This window comes from Elephantulus edwardii, unplaced genomic scaffold (assembly GCF_000299155.1).
Source record: "Elephantulus edwardii isolate Elephantulus edwardi_28Jun2011 unplaced genomic scaffold, EleEdw1.0 scaffold00030, whole genome shotgun sequence".
Classification (NCBI taxonomy): domain Eukaryota; kingdom Metazoa; phylum Chordata; class Mammalia; order Macroscelidea; family Macroscelididae; genus Elephantulus; species Elephantulus edwardii.
In genome coordinates, this window is record NW_006399780.1 from 20,088,815 (window position 1) to 20,107,315 (window position 18,501).

The 18,501-nt window shown below is 45.8% G+C and overlaps 1 protein-coding gene across 3 annotated transcripts in view; it reads left to right on the plus strand.

Annotated features, from left to right (window-relative positions):
• The first annotated feature begins 915 nt into the window (after positions 1–915).
• The window catches only part of PDE1B (phosphodiesterase 1B, calmodulin-dependent), a 31,292-nt gene continuing 13,706 nt past the window's right edge, over positions 916–18,501 (plus strand). The window contains exons 1-2 of one of the 3 annotated variants that reach the window (XM_006883931.1): positions 916–1,289; positions 1,374–1,496. In XM_006883931.1, coding sequence (XP_006883993.1) covers positions 1,387–1,496 — 110 coding nt within the window. In that variant the 5' untranslated portion in view covers positions 916–1,289; positions 1,374–1,386. Of the gene's footprint in view, positions 1,290–1,373; positions 1,497–13,635; positions 13,806–18,501 lie in introns of those variants that run through there. The other 2 variants (XM_006883933.1, XM_006883932.1) reach the window with 2 other exon arrangements.

Sequence of the window (18,501 nt, forward strand, 5' to 3'; positions counted from 1 at the left end):
CCTGGTTGCAGTCACCGGGCCAATTCATCTCACTGAGGGGCTTCCTCCAGGTCTATGACCCTCCATTTCTAGAGTTCCTGAAATTAACATTTACGTTCTGGGATTCTGTATTAGTGGCCCATTCAGGACTCAGCAGTTAGAGTATACATGCATCCTCATCTTCTATTTACATAGGATTCTCCCAAATGCCTAAGTCTGTGGTCATTAAGGAATAGAACAATACGAAGGAGGATGGGTGGTTTCTGCAGAAGTTCCACAGCAGATTCAGTTGAATAGGAGGGAAAGGTCTTAAGTCAAAATTTCAGCTTATTTGTTTTGTAAATGCTTATTAAAACAGCTAGGCTGTTTCGTGTTGGGCCTTCAGCTCTTTGATTTCTTCCATTGAGGAAATAAGCTGGAACGATGCATGAGAGGTCGAACTGTCTGTCAGGAAATATTTCATGGCTATAATGGAATCCTGTGGAATCAAGGACAGCCTGATCTGGAGAGCGTTGAACTTGGGAGAAATTCCCATCTGGCCAGAAGTGTAGTTGAGGAGTGGGGTGTAGTTGACGGGGTCAGAAAGATCAGACTGGGAGAGAAGAGAGGTGTGGGAAGCCATCACCGTTCAGGATATTTCCTGAACTTTTCTTTTTCAAGAAAGGCGCTTACGTTTGAGGGGTTGGTGTGAGGTTGGGTTCACGCAGCCAGAGTGCCCCGGGATCCCCGGGGAGCCATCTGGGAGCGTCTCTACTCGCCTTCACATTGGAGTCATACACACAGCTTGGCACACATGGATACATGAGAGCGCACACACATACACGGAAACTCAAAGGGCTCACCAAGGGAATCCACACACCACCCTCCCGGTGTCCAGCGCTCCGCCCTGCACTGGGTAAACACATTCACAGAGCTGGGGCACACGCAGCCACTCGCCCCGGGCGCCTGTGTGCGTGCGTGCGCTCGCCCTTGGGCTCTCCTGTCTATGTGCGCCTCGGGCTTCCAATCGTTCCTTTGGGAAAGGGAGGAGAGGCGGTGAGGAGTGAGACAGGCAGGCGAGCAGAAGAGCAGGGAGGGGGAGCGGGAGGGGGAACCTGGCCGGGGAGGAGGAGAGAGAGAGGCGAGGAGGCGGCTCTGGCAGCGCGCGGCGGCGGCGGCGGCGGCAGCAGCGGCAGCGGCGGCGCGGAGAGCTCGGACTGGGAGCCCAGAGCTCGGCTGGGCAGCGGGAGAGGAGGAGCCGCAGAATCGCAGCTTTGCCAGCTTGGGCCAAGCCTACAGACACCAGCCTGGCTGATCCACGCCAGCCGCAGGTGGGAAGGCACCGGAAGGGGGCTGAGGGTCTCCTGCTAGGGATGATGCTGAGCCGCGGTCCTGTCCCCCCCTCTGTTCCGCAGACCGAGACTGAGAATGGAGCTGTCCCCTCGCAGCCCTCCCGAGATGCTGGAGTCGGATTGTCCGTCACCCCTGGAGCTGAAGTCAGCCCCCAGCAAGAAGATGTGGATTAAGCTTCGGTCTCTGTGAGTCCCCGAACAGGGGATGGGGGAAGGGACCTTAGGGAGCAAATGGGGTGTGTAGGGGGGGGTAGTCGGAGCGGGCTGGTGGATTCTCTCAAGCACACACACTGGCAGGTGCGAGGAAACACGGCCCTCACACGCATGGCCAGGCCACATGTGCAAGGCATGTGCAGAGTAAGCCGGCTGTTTGGAGGGGGTCTAGGAGTTTCTAAGCTATCGGTATGCCAGTGGACGCCCCCCTCCCCGTGACCCACGCAGCGAAGAGATGGCACAGTATGTGTGGTGTGGCAGGGCTGCAGACGGGCAGTTAGTTATTCAGGAGGTGCCAGGCTGACTCACACGTATCCATGTGTGCAGGGTTGTGCAGCTGTGCGACACATCACATGTGTGTGCTTAAGTGTACGTGGGTTACAGATGCGTGAATAGTGATTGCACACAGCTGCAGACCTAGTGCATGGGGCTTCTTGTGCCAACCTGTGGGTAATATGCATCTTGGTTGGCATTGGTAGTTGCTAACTCCTGCAACCAACAGGGTATGAGGTTTGGGACCCCTATACCTGAGATGCTCTTCTTTCCAGAGACCTGGAAACTCATTCTGCATGTTAATCATGAGAGGAGGCCACCTGGGAATTAAAAGCAAAGGTGGAGGTGGAGGTGAAGAAAGATTGATTATTGATGGGACAAGATAACTGCCTTAATCAAAACCTTTTTGGTTTCTAAAGATCTCCAAGTACATTTAGGCATCTTTTCTCATTGTTGGAAGATCAGGGCAGGTGGGAAGGAGTAAATGGGGAAAGGTGTCGCCTATTCCAGTCCTGTGGGGTGAGGAGGAACTTTTCTTCTTGGTCCTTAAATGAAGGAGGAGAGGACTGGGTCAAAGACAAGCCTCCTGGAGTGTTTACCTCTCAGTTGGCCACCATTGAGTGGTTTCTGCAGTCTGTTTATTTTTAATTAGAAAGCAAGAGAAGGTGCCCCCTCCCTGAAATGACTCCCCACAGGCCAGGAAAGCCAAGGGATGAGAGAATATTCATGTTGAGTGAGGAAATACACTAAACTTAGTTCCCAAATCTATCCATTCCCCTCTATCCTCAATAGTTAGCACGGAGGCTTTCCATTTCTGGATTCTGGAGGAGAGCGAGATGGGGGAGGAGATGGGTAGATGTTTATATGATTGTGTCGTTCTTGAAATACTTTACCTGTGGCTATAAGATGATGCTTTTATATTGGGCAGGTGGGCCAGATTTATACACTAGCTGCTTAGAGAGGCCTGAGGGAGAACTGAGGCATAGTGGGCAATGAGGCTTGGAATCCAAAAGTACTTCTCCGTTCCCCTCCCTTACTGCCTCTAGCCAATGCAATTTAATGGGCTCTATGAAGCACAGCCTTGGAATGAGTTCTGGGATGAAGAAATGGAAAACTGAATTGAATTGATTTTTGTTGTTGTTGGGAGGAGCACTAGTGATCCTTGATGGAAAAAGATCTTCTATAAATGGTAACCAGGCTGGGGAGGTGAGCAGGTAAGGAAGGTTGAAAGGTAAAGAAGGAACCTCAGGGTCTAGAAACAGGACTCAAGGTGTCGCAGGGTGCCTTCCTCATAGCACTAATTGATCATCATTTGCTTATTTCCACCCCAGGAATCCAGATTCTTAAAAAGGGAGTTTTACCGTTTTCACTGTTTCTCACATTTTGCTTATCAGAAGTCTTCCCTGAGGGGAGGGGAAATTGCTTTTTCTTCCTTTAAAGTGAGAGACGTTCAGTGATGAGAGGAGAAGGTCCCCAAAGTGAGACGTTGAAACCTGGAGAGAGATGGGAAGTAGAGACAATTGGCCCTATAGAGTGTGTAAGCTGAGATGTTCTTCTATGACATTAAGGTGGACAAGGATCACTAATGTTATTGATTTGATTTTTCTGGTCTTCACTCACTCCAGTAATCTGGTTCTTAAGAATGCTAACTACATGTAATAATATAGCCAGAAAATATCATCTCCCAATTCTTAATCATCAGAAAGATATTCTCGAGCCCTCTTTCTTAGAGAAAGATTTTTATATCAATTCCAAACTGATAGCCCTGTTTAATTGGGAGGTTTAGACAATTGGACAAGAGGAAATAAAGAATTTAGGACCTTTGCTGAGTAGGAGGTAGAAACTTCCTAACTCTTAGGGTTGGGTGTTATTTGAAGAAGGGGACAAGGAAGTGTTCCTTTTAAAACATAAAAATAGAACTCTCTCCACTCCCCCCTGTATCATCACCTGTTTACAAATGGATCTGGAAAGGAGTTTGTTTAGTCTGGAAATAGGAGGCTGGACATGATTATCTTAGGACTGGGCACTGAATGGAAATGAGGACAGATGGATTTTATATATACACAATTTCTTGATTCCCTACTCAACACATCATGCTTTTTCCACCTCTACCTTTTCAATTGTATATCTAGAACATCTAGACTTCCTTCCAGGAGACTGGATCTGGTGTTTTTTTACCCTAGAAAACCCACACTAATAAAATTTGTTGTTTGGAAAGACTTCTAGGTATTCCATTTCCCACACTAGGACCCTGCAGAGTAAATTTAGAATCTGGAATAGGTGAGAGAAAGTATGAGTTAGAGTCTCTATTGTGGCTTTCACCTCTATGGGGGGGGGGGATTTTTTTAAACTAAGCCAACTCCTATCCTTCACCATCATCACAATTTCTGCAATGCTCAAGCCCATTGTTACAGTTACTGTGTCAATCTATCTCCTTGAGGGTCTTCTCTTCCTCTGATGATCCTCCTCCCTTCGCAGCATGATATATTTAGATCTATTGTTCATAGGATCACTATGAATCCTAGTTAACCTGATTGCACCTAAGAACAATAGTAACAAGTCAACTTATAAGCTCAGATGGCAGGGAGAGGTAGTCTGGAGATAATAGAGTGGCCAGGATCATTTTCAACATCTCTACCCCTAAGGTGAAGGGTGTGACATGCCTGTCCATTATTCTCTGGGACCAGGAGTAAGAAAGTGTGGGGAGGGTCAGTAGAAGTAGAAGAACTTTCCTATGACTTTCATGAATTGAGAAAAATGACAAGAGATAGGCTCTGTTCATTCATTCATGAGTTTATTAATTTTGTAATTCCTTTGTTTATTTATTTTTCACCCCTTCATTCATTTAATAAGAACTTTTTGAGTGGTTACTGAGCTAGGTGGTATTCTTAATGCTGGGCTAAAGTAATGAATAAGATAGGTAAGGTCCTTTCTCCATAGGAATTTGTAATCTGGTTCAACTCCATCAAGTGGTTGTGGGAAGAGTAGCACTCTATTTTATTTTACCACACCTACCCAGGGAATTCTGGCAGCTTAGTGGCAAGGAGTTGAGCTGCCAACCCAAAGACAAGCAGTTCAAAGCTACCAGCTGTGTCACAGGAGAAAGATGGCCAATCTCCTCCTCTGCTACTTACAGCTGTTGAAAATCCACTGGAGGGTGAGCTATGGAGTTTTCTGATCTGAACAGCAGCAGCACTGAGTGTAGAGAATTCTACCACTCTGGGTTCCTGCCTGGTCCTTAGAGGAGTTATAGACACAGGAAAAGCATAAATATTCATTCTCTTTGCTTCACCTTATCTTGAAATACTACACACAACAGACAGGACTTTCTTTTTCCTTGGGCATAGCGTAGACACAATCTCTTTCTCTTCTCTTCCCTCCCCATATGAGACACAGTTAGAAACCCCAAGGTCCAGGTTCAATCTTCTGAGCTGTGGCTCAAGGTCATTGTCACCGAATTGGAGCAAGGACTCAGTAGGCTTGGTTTTTTGTTCACCCTTTGGTACATTAGAGTCTAACATGATACCTGGGGCATAATAGAGACTCAATAAATGCTATTAATTAAAGAAAAGAACAAATAGATTAATAAATGTACATATTTGTGCCATGAAGCCCAGATCTCTGGGATCCTGTAGTGCGTATGTATTTGCATGGAGAGGAAGGAGGTAAGGAATGAGGGTGGAAGAAAGGAAAATGATAACCCAATATGATTTGCAAACTTTAACACAAATGAAAGAAAAGAAAATTTTTATAAAGAAAAAAAAAGAAAGACAGGGAGAGAGATGTTTTGTCTTTAAGGGGTGAAGCCCTATGGGTATGGTTTTTTGAGACTTAAGGACAGACACTGGAATTTAAAAAATTACAGAGAGGATACAGAGATGACGTTATTTGGATTGTGAGAATGAGACATGTTGGGATAAAATGGTGCATGCCTGTCGTGATGCGTGTGTGTCTGAGTGTGAGAGGTTCATGTGCATGCTAGGGACATTTTGTTCTCATCCTGTGTGATGCTGTCTCTTTGTTTATATGTTTATGCATGCATGTGTGATAATATATGTGTTGGGAAGCTATACACTCTACTGAGTACCTGAAATAGGCTTTCTATGTAGGTAGTGGAATAACACACATATGTGATCGTGTGTGTGTGTGTGTGTGTGTGTGTGTGTGTGTGTGTGCGCGCGCATTTGTGGGACACTCACTGTAATTTTTTTTACAACCTTTAGGAGATCCACTGTGCTAGGGGCTCTGCAGTTGAGGGGCTGGACTGGGTGGTTCATTGATTCATACCGCCTTTTATCCTCATTTTGCATGTACTCCCTGGAGTGAGCTTCTCAGTTTTAAAAATTGTGCTGCTGTCCTCCTCCTCTACATACGTAGCTGTGGAGCTGCTGTGAAGACTGCAGGATAAACTGTGGCTCCCTGGACTGCTAGAGAAAAAGGAGCATCATTTCTCCCAGGCCCTGCCAGCAATGATTTTCAAAGCCTTCGTCTCCAAACTAACGCCTCCTCCTTTATTTACAGGGGTAGCAGGGGCAATCTCACCTTGGTTTTTAACTACTTCAGGTGCCTTCAGCATCTTTCTTCTTCCATCAGCTTTGTTTTGAACAAAGATTGTGTAGTATCTGGAATGGTAAAGAGTGGATAATTCTTGCAGCAAACTGAAGGGGAGATTCAAGGGTAGAGGAAACCGAAGTGAGCTTGAAGGAAGACTATCACAAACCTGGTGGCCTAGTTGGTAAGGAGTTGCACTGCCAACTCAAAGGCTAGTGAATCCACCAGCTGCTCTGTGGGAGAAAGATGGGCAATCTCATCCATAGGATTTACAGCCACAGAAATGCACTAGAGGGAAGGCAATGAGTTGGTTCTGACTCAACCGCAACAAGGTTGCATTTTTCTGATTTTAGAGGTGTTTGGAAGGAATGAATGCATGGTGGTGGAAGTGGAAGAATGTGAAACACTGGAGTTAGGAAGCTTGAATTGGAGTTTACTACCTGTGTCAACTTGGAATCACATTACCTTTCAGAATCTCAGCTCCTCATTTGACATAATTCATATAAAAGATCTTTCAGCATGGAAAACATTACTATATACAGGGAAATGGGGATGAATGAATGAGCACTGGGTAGGATGAGGCAGAAAGATCAAGATCTGAGAGAGCAGAGTATGAATCACCTAATCGCTTTTTGAGTCCTGATATCTGGGTATATTATTTTATTAACACTTCCAATTGATTTGGAAAAATCTTGTTGATAAATATTTGTCTAAAGGATGTGAGGGGAGATGTTTGAATTTAGAGAATAGATGGGTAATGGGGCTGGAGGAGGGCTTTTCTATAAAGGATGTGGGCTAGTTAGGCCAAAATAAGGTAGAATAACTTAGTCCTCATCTCTTTCCTCATTCATCAATCTACAAGTGGATGGAGCAATTTTAGTTCTAAGACATGGTGGGTGTTGGAAGCTAGAGAAGTTTAATATGCTGGTTCTGTTAAGTATTATGTGACTCTTCCTCTGACAATTATCCCTAGACCTGAGGATGATTATTAATAGGTATGCCACATACTCTTTTAGAGAGTCTCTGAGGTTCTTTGGAACACAAATGTCATTCTGCTTGCCCCGTAATTCCAGGAAGTGGGCTGGGCAAATACGGAGAGAGGAGGTTGCACATGGGAGGTTGTCTTTGCCACGTTGGTCAAGAGGAAGGTGTAGGAGGTTGGGGATGTCTTGGGACTGGAAAGCCAGGTGAGGGACTTAGTAGGAGAGACGTGAGGACATCTCTGGATCTTCCTCCACCTGTCATCTGCCTACGTGCCCAGGGAGTTCTTGAAGGTGATGATAAAGTGAGTAATTGTCTTTTCAGCTTCCTTACTCTTTCTCCAGTCTCTCAAGCTGGGATGGAGAACAAGAATATTGAAATTGATATTCTCTTTAGTGAGTCTTTAAAGACAAAGCCTTCATGATTTCTCTGCAGACTCTTTCCTATTCTCTTCTCTGCTTCTTTATGTATTATCTGCCCCATCTCTTATTTGATCTCATCTTTCTCTGCTAGGTTCTATTTTGCTCCACTTCCTCTCTCTGTCTCTCTCTCCCTCCTCTTTGACTTGGCCTCTCACTCTCCTGTTTTCCTACTCCACCCTCATTTTGGCTGGAAGTCAGAAAAAGCCTTCATTCAGTTGTTGCTGTGGTGATGGTTCAGGATAAGTGTGCTGCAGGAACCCTTTGGGGCCTTCTTAGGAGTCCAGCCTCAGTTTCTGCAAGACTTCACTTTGCTTTCTCAATGACCTCACCTTCCCAGTTCTTCTGAGGAAGGAAGCCAGGTAATTGCCTTTGACTCTCAAGGGGCTTTTTTCCTCAGGTATGGGAGTTGAGTAGTTATTTTCCGACTCTCCTCAGGATGGTAGCAGAGGAAGGGGGCCAACGCAGGGGAAAAGGTAGGGCGGAGGTGAGACAACTTGGGAGAATGAAGTCATGAGATAATGAATTTGTCTAAGGGACAGACTTAATGGTCAGAGAACATCCTGAGAAAGGGTAAAGATGGGAAGTGAGAAAGGAAGAAGAGAAACTTCAGCTGCTATTCATTCAATTCATGGAGGTCTGTAATATCAGTGCTCGTGCCCTCTGCCTCCCTGGCAGACACCAGTCTTGTTTCTGTTCCCCCTCAGCTCCTGATGCCTCTGAGGAGCTTAGCCTTGTCTGAGAAGAGAATCTCAAGTTAGAGTCTACTTCAGCTTTCTGGGCCTGGTTGAAGTCCAGTGAGAGAGCTGGGGTTGTTAGGTGTCATTGAGTCCTGGACTTCATTTCAGAGCAACTCTGTGAACTCTAGATTGAAACCTCATCCATCCTCGTGGTCTCCACCATTCTCAAGTCCATTGTCGCAGTCACTGTGTCAATTTGTCTTGTTGAGAGTCGTCTTCTCTTTCGCTCACCCTCTATCTCTCCGAGCATGATGTTCCTCCCCCGCCTAAGAACCAGTTGTCAGGAAAGATCTGATATGAGGTTTTGAGGGAGAAGCAGTTTTGGTGGGAAAGGAGCCAGAGCATAAATATACAGTAAGAGACCTAGGGGTGTACAGCTGAGCTAGAGGCTGGGGGTGGGGGTGTGCTTCAGGTGGTACTGTTGGATATAGCCAAGTTTCCAGATCAGTTGATTCCACAGCTGTAATGAGAAGTCAAATTTGCCAATAATTATGGTGGCTTCATTGGGGTGATTAGGCTGCCAGCTGGTGTTGGCACCATTTAGGTTTGGAATGGAGCTTGGCTTATGGCGTGTGTGGGGGCTCAGTGATTATCTAGCAGGCAGGACCTGGGGTCTAGCAAATCTTCTTTTCTTCCTATTCCCTGTTTTGCCTGCTTCCCTGTGTACCTTTGCATCTAACTTAGCAACACCTCCTTCGTGCTTTCCTTCATGCCCACCTTGTTTGGACATTTCTTGGGCCTGGAGTGAGCACACATACCAACAGTGTTACCGAGTTCCCTCAACCCTGATCCTCTCTCCACCATTCAGCAGCTTTAGAAATTCCAATCTGAAAGAAATATAATAAATCAAGTTACACCATGCTATCTCAAAGGCTTATTATCCTTCTTGTTTGCTTCCTTTCTGCTCATCTTTGAAATGCCAAGAAAATCTCTTGTTTTGGTTGTAGCAAAATGGATTGAAGACAGATGTGCAGAAGAGCATCTTGGAAAGTTCACAGAGGCTAGGATGTGCCCTTCCTATTAACAAAGTAGAAAGCCAGCCTCCTCCCTTAAGCCTCAGGTTAGAGTTGGATTGGAGAAAGCTGTGGGCTAGTTAGGAGGGATGGAATATGGGAATGGAGACCTAGACATCCTACTTCCCTAATACTTCCAACTCCAACACTAACCCTGAGAACCCATTGTTTTATGCGCCATCACGTGGCTTGCGACTCATAGAGACGCTATATACAATAGCTCTGAATCCTGCTCTAGCCTGAGCCAATCTCATTGTCTCTGACACACCTACCCTCATTACCCCAGTTATTGTGTCAATACATCTCATCTGGGGCCTTACTCGCCTGTGCTGTCCTTTGACCCTTTCAAGCATGATATCCCTCTCTAAAGACTACATGACCTTCCTGGCTACATGACCAAATTCTGTGAGATTGAGTCTCAAAATCCTTGCCTCCAAGAAGCAGCTTGGTTTCACTCTCTCCAGGATAGACCTGTTAGTTCTCTTGGCATTCCATGGAAAATTGCTGTCTAGTGATGGGGAGGGGGACTGTAAAGGGGAGGGCTGAGCTCAGATCAGGATTAGATTCCACCAATCTATAGTCTAGTGCTACTCTTGTCATACCTTCAGTCAGTCTCATGCTTCCAACTCACTTTCCCATCCTAAGCCACCTTCAACATCTGTTAGGCTGCCAAGAAGCAGGCCATCTGCTGGGAACATCTGTTGGGATGTGGTTTGGAGGGCTGGTGAGGTGGTCCATTTGGAGGTTGGTTAATGAGCAGAATTAAATAGTACAGGAAAAGGAGAAGAGAAGAGTGGGCAGGGAACTAAAGGCTGTCCTTCAAATTGCCTTTCTCTGGCCACTTTCCTTCTTCTATCAAGGCCTGAAGAAGTCTGAAGGAGAAATGACTTATTTAGTGTGCTGAGTTGGGAGCTAGGGAACCTGGGTTTTTAGTAATTTGGGCTTAAATTCAAGCTGTTTAGCGTAGCCCCTTCTTCAGCTCACCTCAGCTATGCTGGGTTGCTGCTGGGGAAGGAACACTTGTTAGAAACATCTTCCAGCCAGGAGCAGATGGTCTTACTGAGAGAGGGAGCTGCCTTTAGACATGGGCATCTTAGAAGCCAAGCAGACTCCTCCTACTCTCCTTCATGTTCTCCCAGACCTCTTCCTTAGCACCTCTCAAATCTCCTCTCTTCCTTTCCTGACCTCTTTTTTCCTCTTGCCTTCTCTCCCATCCCCCTCATTCTCCTGGTTTCTAGGTTTTATCCATTATCATTAGCGGCTGCCCTTCTGCTAATGGTAACTTCTCAGGCCCTGTCCCTACCCCAAGCTCCTCTGGAAGTGCCTAGAGATTTCCTAGTGCTTGCCAGCATGGTATCACCATGGGGGCTGTTTTTATCTCTGGAGCCACCCCCGCGACTCTGCCCAGCCAGCTGCCAGTACTGGGGCTGCTTTCATAGCAATGGCAAGCCTGGAGAGCTCTCTGTGAGGTGGAGGCCTAATTGTTCTTGGCTTCTGGAACCCCATGCTCTGCACTCCCCAACTTCTTCCTCTACCTCCTTCCTTCTTGTGGAATAAGCAGGCAGTGAGAACCCTGGGCATCAGGAGTGGTGGTGGTAGAGAGACCATGGTTTTTGCAAAATGACTCACGTGCCAGTTGAAGCCTGGAAAGAAAACCAAGGGTCCTGGGCATAAGAGTAGCCCAATGGGAATTTGTTCATGGAGGATTCTTGGTGAACATTTGCTAAGTGAGCCAAATAAAAGGCTGATCTGAGTAATAATCCTTTGTATTTATGTATCACTTCATAGTTTCCAAGGCTCTTTCATATGGTATCTCATTTTATCTTTAGGAGAATTCTGTCAAGCATATATTATTTATATATTTTACAAAAATAAGATTGGAGTTTGGAATGACTTATTCACATTCACACACACTTGCAACACTTATGCAAAAGTTTTCTACTATTAACTCATAGTTTTCCCTATTAATTTGGATGATTTCCACAGTTCTTTCAATATCTGAGATTTTTGAGCTTTGAAATTATTCCAGAAACTCCTTCCCCATTACACATCCACTCTCATTTCTCCTCTGACCAACTCTTCTTCTCTAGTGGGGAAAATTGTGGATGGGGAGAGGGTGGATAGAGTAGCAGAACATTATGATTGGGCTCCTTTCTAGAAACTAATTTAAGGGCTAGAGGAAAAACAGTGCTGACTCTGCTGGGGTTATCACTTCTGTGACAGATAACCATCTCCAGAGTGCAAACTGTGGATTATGTGTAAGTGGAGATGTGCATATGTAAAATTCACATGTCCCTGCAGCCCCTCTAGTCCTAGGAAGGGACAGTGGTTTCCCCAGTGCTACCTCTTATTAAGAACATTTAATAATACTACGCTGGGATGAGTGATACAGTGTGTTATATGTGTGTGTGTAAGGGTAGGATGGTGAGAAGTCATTTGTTCAGCCTGCTTTTGTTCTATTGGACAAGAGACCAGAAGGATGGGTAAGATATTCTCTCAAAAGCTTTTCCTGTCTAAGAAATCTCTACCTTTTAAGTAGGATGGTTAGAGCTGGTGGTTACTGTCCTACAGTGGAAGGGCCTGCAGGGAGGGGGCCAGGTGAGGGAGCTACCCTGGTTTACAGGTTATTGGTATTCCAGGCTGGTACCTGTCTCCCGTCCTCCTCTTCTCCAAGCCAGCATATCCACAGACCAGGCCGAATGACTCATCCCCTTGCTTGTGGGGGCTAGGGGCACAGAGAGAAAGAGATGAATAAAGGAAGAAGGACCATTTCCTTTCTTCCGAAATCTGCAGCAGCACTGCTGCATGGCTCTCAGGACTTCACTAGGAAACAACTTCCAAATATTTAACCTCTACTTCTCTTGTTATTGTTGTCCCAGTATTTAGTGGAGCTGAGAAACAGCAGGTTCCCAAACTTCATTTGTTTATAATCCTTAGAAGCTTTGGCACAGTGACAAGGTATTTTAATCTCTCCCTGCTTTGCAGTTGTGTGTGCAAGTGAGGATGCAGACTTCCCGTCATAAAATCCCAGCTCTTGGTCTGTTTCTTCTCATTTAATTTTTTGTTGTCATACTTATCCCCACTAGTCCCCTTTCCTCATTTCCGTATTGTCCCAAATCTTAGACCTTAGAATAAGAAGATCACAGGCATCCGAACCTTCTCCACTGGATGCATTTGGCTTCAATTTTGCTGCACATTATTAGTCCCGCCCAAACCCTCGATTGTCCAATCACGGCCCCAATATGCTTGTTTTGGTGATGTCATCTCCCAGCCAATCGGGAGGCTGGCTGGGTTTGTGTGCGCACGTCCACTTCACTGCAGAGGCTGGGTTTCTTTCCTCCCCAGTTTAAGAGGGAGTCCTCCTCTCCAGGCCTCTCCTGGTTTCCTCTTTTGGCACCATCCCATCATTCTCGCCTTCTAAGCTGGAGGACCATTCAGAATTTCCAATTGTTAATTCCCAACTGTCTCCTAACCCCAGGTCTACAGATGAGGAGTATTAGCATAACTTGCTCAACTTCTTGGTTTCCATGTGCAGGTGCTCCAGACTTTCATATACTGCCTGGGAGAAGAATGTTGGGTAAGGATGAGGAAGTGTTCCTCCTCCTTGTGGAGGGGATTTCTGGGCAAGAATTCACTGATCCACAACTTCTGCAACCCACTTTTTATGTTTCTAATTTTCTGGGAAATTCCTCCTTCTAGTTTGCTTCCATTCATTAAAACGAATTTTGAAGAGTGGTCCAGAAAAGACCCGTTTGTCTAAGGAGGGAGTTGTAGCTGCATTAGTCCTCCTGTGGGACTCTTGCAGGGCCCCTTTCCTTTCTACTACAAACTTCCTGTCCATGCACACAGTCAGGCTGATTCCCGCTCCCTGCCCCCTTAAGCCTCCCGCTAACCTATTCTCCCCAAAGAGGAGCCCCACCTCCTCAGAGCCAGGGGCCGGCCTGTGCTATTTCTGTCCTTTCTGGGATTCTTCTGAGAACAGAGTCTTGTTTTCGGTCTGATTCAGATTTGAAACTTTTCCCTCCGCCTCTCACCCAGTCCTTGGAGGCTGGGTCTCTGCTTGATGATTCCCCTCTTCCTCCAGCCAGGCTCCTCCTTGTCTTCTTGGTCAGAGGTTTCCCCGGTCATTTTACTCAGTTCTGCTGGGGCCTGGAGGAGGAAGTCAAGAACTCAAGAGATACTCACTCTCCTTGGGGCCCTGGGGCCCCAGGAGGATCATTTTGAGCCTCTGAAGCAGGAATCTTTGATTCTCATGGCAACCACTGTTCCTGTGCAGAGGAGCTACCTCCAGGGCCCTATCCTCAGGTAGGTGCCAGAGATGAGGGAGAGGAGAAGCAGGGGACAGGTTGCTTTTGGATCCTTCAGTTCTTCTGGAGAAAGAGAGGGACAAAGGCCTGACAGACGGTTTGTGTGTGTTCCTGTGTGTGATGACCCATAGATGAGCTCCAATCTTACCCATCCGTCTTGCCATTCATCTTATTCTAGTCTTTCCATCTCCCATTCCTCCTCCCCTAATTGGAATCTCTCTTCTTTTCTATGGCAGATGACTTAGCAGCATTTTCTTGCTTTTTCTCCAGCCTTACCTCTAGCATCCTTAGGGCCTCTCAGCCTCCAAAACCTCTTCTTAAGAACCCAAAAGGTTATTCCAATCTTTTGCTTTCCAGGCTTGAAGCTGTTTTGTGCTAAGCCCACTATTTATGGTGATCTTTTTAGGAGTGTGACTTCTGGAAGATATGGCAGGGAGTTTTGGAACTTTCCAGAACATCAGCCATGTGGTCATTCAGAGAAGTGAACTGATGTTGTAGGATAGGAGGGAGGAAGCCATACTGTTCTGGGTGTTGGAATTATTACTGCTAGGAGCCTTTTATCTGGATGGCTGCCTAGAGGTAGAAGCCAAAGTTTTCCCGGGGTCATGATCTTTCCTCATTGTGTAGGAAGTGAAGGTAGAGGAGAGAGAGGTGTTGCTGGTGGAATGTGTGGGGATGATCAGTGTATGTGGGTGGAAATAGAAGGATTTCTGGAGGCAGCTTCCAGCTTTACTTAGGTCTGAGTGAGGACCGGATAGAGGGGAACATTTTATTCCGGTACTGGAGTCTCTGAGCACCGAACCAAAGGAAATAGATTAAAACGAGTATGAGTGGGGGAGAAAGTCTTTCCCTGCAGAGATCAGTACAATAAGGTGGATGCAGGGAAATCCTAACTTTAGTAGGACTTTTGTGTAGACCTTTGTCAGGCTACAAAGTTAGATGTAGGGGATTATAGGACTTCAGGAAGGTGAAACTGAGCACCCTGGATCGTTCCAGCTCTCTGAGTCCTTTCCCTTTCCTGGACTCCTAGTTTGTTAAATTTGAACTTTAATCTTTCTTCCCTCCTCACCCCCCTTCCTTCTAGTGTCTGGATCATGTTGTGTTAAGATTTCAACAGAAGCTATACTGGAGCTTCTGGACAAGATCTCAAAGCGAGGGGGGGGGACGGGGGACAGAAGTACGACTTGGAGAGGGGGTTGTTAAAGGCCATCCTCTAACCTCATCTTCCTCATTAGCCTCACTGTTATGTGCATCGAGTCGGATCTGACCCATAACTGAACATCTAGTGGGTTTTCAGAGGCAGTAAAGTACAGAGGAGAGAGTGCCCACCTCTTCCCCCAGAGCAGCTGGTGAAGAGGTCCAGAAACTCTGGCTCAGAAATCTGAATTGAGAGGTTAACCTCGTAACCAATAAAACGGCTCCTTCATCCTTTTATTTACTTAATGAACATTTATTGAGCACTTGCTATGTGCCAGGCTATAAGGAGGCCAAGATAAACAAGTCATCGTCAGTACCATCAAGAGAGTCATCAAGACAGTCTACCATGGGCTGACAGCTACATCAACATTTAATTAAGGATGGATTGACAGGGACTAAAGCTCCTGTGGCTGTGTTCCAACCTCTCTGAGCTAATTACGTGATTGAGTCTGCCTGCCCCAACCTAATTCCTACTTGGGGACACATTTGGTTTCATTAGTATGAGTTGCAGCCCTTGCTAACATTACTGCCATTGACCTACTGTGTGACCTTAGACAAGTCACTTTACCAGCTTTATAAGAGGATTTCAAGCCTCAAATGAAGTAGCCCACCCATTCTTGTTGAGTTGATTCTGACTCATAGCAACCCTCCATTGAGTGTCTGAGGCTGTAAATCCTTATGGGAGAAGACTGCTCATCATTTTCCCATGCAGCAGCTAGTGGTTTTGAGCCTCTGAGCTACCCAAATAGGAAAGAGTATGGCCATTATCATTCTCCTATTCTTATTAGGTAGCTTTCCAACTCCTAGCCTCTCTCTAGTCTAGAATGGAACCATATTGGCATGGTGAGTAATCACTCAGTTACTCACCAAAGGTCCCAAACCCATCAACTCTTCAAACCACAGAGGTAGAAAGATACATAGTGATTTACTTCCTTAGATTTATAGCTTTGGAATCTATGGCACAATTCACCTGTAAGGTGGAATGAATCCAATGGCAGTGAATTTGATTTGTATATCTAACCTAGAAAGAGCCCTGGTGCTTCAGTAGCTAAGCATTTGATGAAGTTGTTAGGTGCTATCGAGTATGACTTATAGCGACCCTATAAACAATGGATCTGAGTCATGTCCTATCCTCCTCACAATCTCTGACACACTCAAGCCTGCAGTCCCTATGCCAGTCCATATGGTTGCCGGTTTTCCTCTCCTTTGGTATCCTTTCCCATTTCCAAGGTGGTCTCCTTCTCCAGGGAATAACCTCTCCTAGCAACATGCATAACAATCTGCATTATGCAGATGACACAACCTTGCTCGCTGAAACTGAGGAGGACCTCATGCACTTACTGCAGAGGGTCAAGGACTGCAGCCTTCAGTATGGACTGAGGCGCAATGTCAAGAAGACAAAGATTCTCACCACTGGACCAATTGGTAGCATCAGGATGGATGGCGAAGAGATTGAGATTGTTCAGAGCTTCAGTTTGCTCAGCTCCACAGTCAACACTCTTGGCACCAGCAGCCAGGAAATAAAAAAACGTATTGCGATGGGAAAGTCTGCTGTTAGGGACCTCTCTAAAGTACTCAAGAGCAACAGTGTCTCTTTGGAGACGAAGGTGCACCTGATACAGGCCATGGTCTTTGCAATCACTTGTTATTCCTCAGAGAGCTGGACAATGACTAGGGAGGACAGAAGGAGAATTGACGCCTTTGAGCTGTGGTGTTGTAGAAGAGTATTGAATGTACCATGGACTGCCAAGAAAACAAACAGATTCATCCTAGAGAGGGTTACACCAGGCTACTCCTTGAAGGCAAAGATTCTGGGGCTTCGTCTGACATACTTTGGACATGTTGCAAGGAGAGACAGGTCTTTGAAGAGGGACATCATGCTGGGTAGAGTAGAGGGACAGTGCAGGAGGGGAAGACCCTCTATGAGGTGGATTGATTCAGTGACTGGGGTAATCAGGATGGGTGTGTCAGAGGCAATGTGATTGGCACAGGATAGAGCAGGGTTTAGGGCTGTTGTACATAGGGTCGCTATGAGTCACAAACGACTCAACGACACATAACAACAACAACAACAACAACAGCAACATGCCCAAAGTATGTGAGACAAAGTTCCACCATCCTTGCCTCCAAGGAGCACTCTGGCTGTGCTTTCTCCAAGACATACTTGTTTGTTCTTTTGACAGTCCCTGGAATATTCCATACTATTCTCCAACACCACAGCTCGGAGGCATCAATTCTCCTTCTGTCATCCTTATTCATTGTATAGCATTTGATAGCTAATGGAAATGTCAGCAGTTTGTAGCTACTGGGGGAAACATGTGGCAGTTGGCTTCCATAAAGTAGTCCTGGGAATCCCGTGGGACAGTTCTGCTCTGTTGTCTTGGGTCACTATGAGTTGGAATTGACTTCACTTCAGTCGGTGAACTTTGCTTTGATTTGTTTTTATGTATTCTAGGAAGCCCCTGATTGGTACACAGCTAATGTGCTATGCTGTTGATAAAAAGTTAGAGATTTGAGTCCACCTAGTGGTGCTTTCACAAAGATGGGCATTCTACTCTCATCTTTAATTTAACTGCCTCAGAAAACCAAATGGAGGGTGAGCTATTGGTTGGTTTTGACTCAATGGCTTATGACAACAAGAGGGGGTGCTTTAGGGAGCTCTGGTGGGGTAATCCATAGTGAAGTGCGCTGCTAACCCAAAGAACCAAGCTTCTCTGATGGTTAAAATTCACTGGTGGCTCCTCAGGGGAAAGATGGGTAAGACCTTCCTGTGTGATTTATAGCCTTGGAAACGAAGGCCCACTTCTGAGGCACCTCTCAGTCACAGTGTGGAGGGTCACTATGAAGGGACACGGACTCTTTGCAGTGACTAAGTGAGAGGTTCCTCAGAAGTGGGGCTTAGTGACCTACTTGCAAAAAATCAATCATGGAAAACTCTATGGATCACAGCTCTACTCTGACATGTGTGGTGTTGCTTTGAATCAGAATCAAGTTGATAGCAATTTGCATGTAACCTAGACTCCCTCTTCCCTGTCTGATCGTGGGAGAGAGAAGTAAAGTCCTGGTGGGTTTGAAGGGCAAGCAATGTGGGTCGGTAGTCCCAACACCATGCTGATAAGTTCATTCTAATGCAGATCTCATTTGTATGTGCTTAGAGCTCTCCTAGGCCCTTTTGGATCTATGATTTCATTTAATTATCTTATTAACACTCCTGCCATGCTGGTCTATAACCATCTGTGTATTTTATCAATGAAAAAAAACGAAACTATAAATAATGACTCTCAGATTTTAACGTGCATTAAAATAATCTGGGATGCTTGTTAAAAATGCCTATCTCTGGACATGTCCTTAGGGATTCTAGTTCAGAAAGTGTGAAGTAGGGACTGTATCTTTATCAGCCCCATAACCTAATCAACTGAGCTAACTGGCCACACTTAGACCCTAAATCTTTAACTTGTATCTTAGGTGATTCTGATGCTGGTATGTGTGTGTTTGCG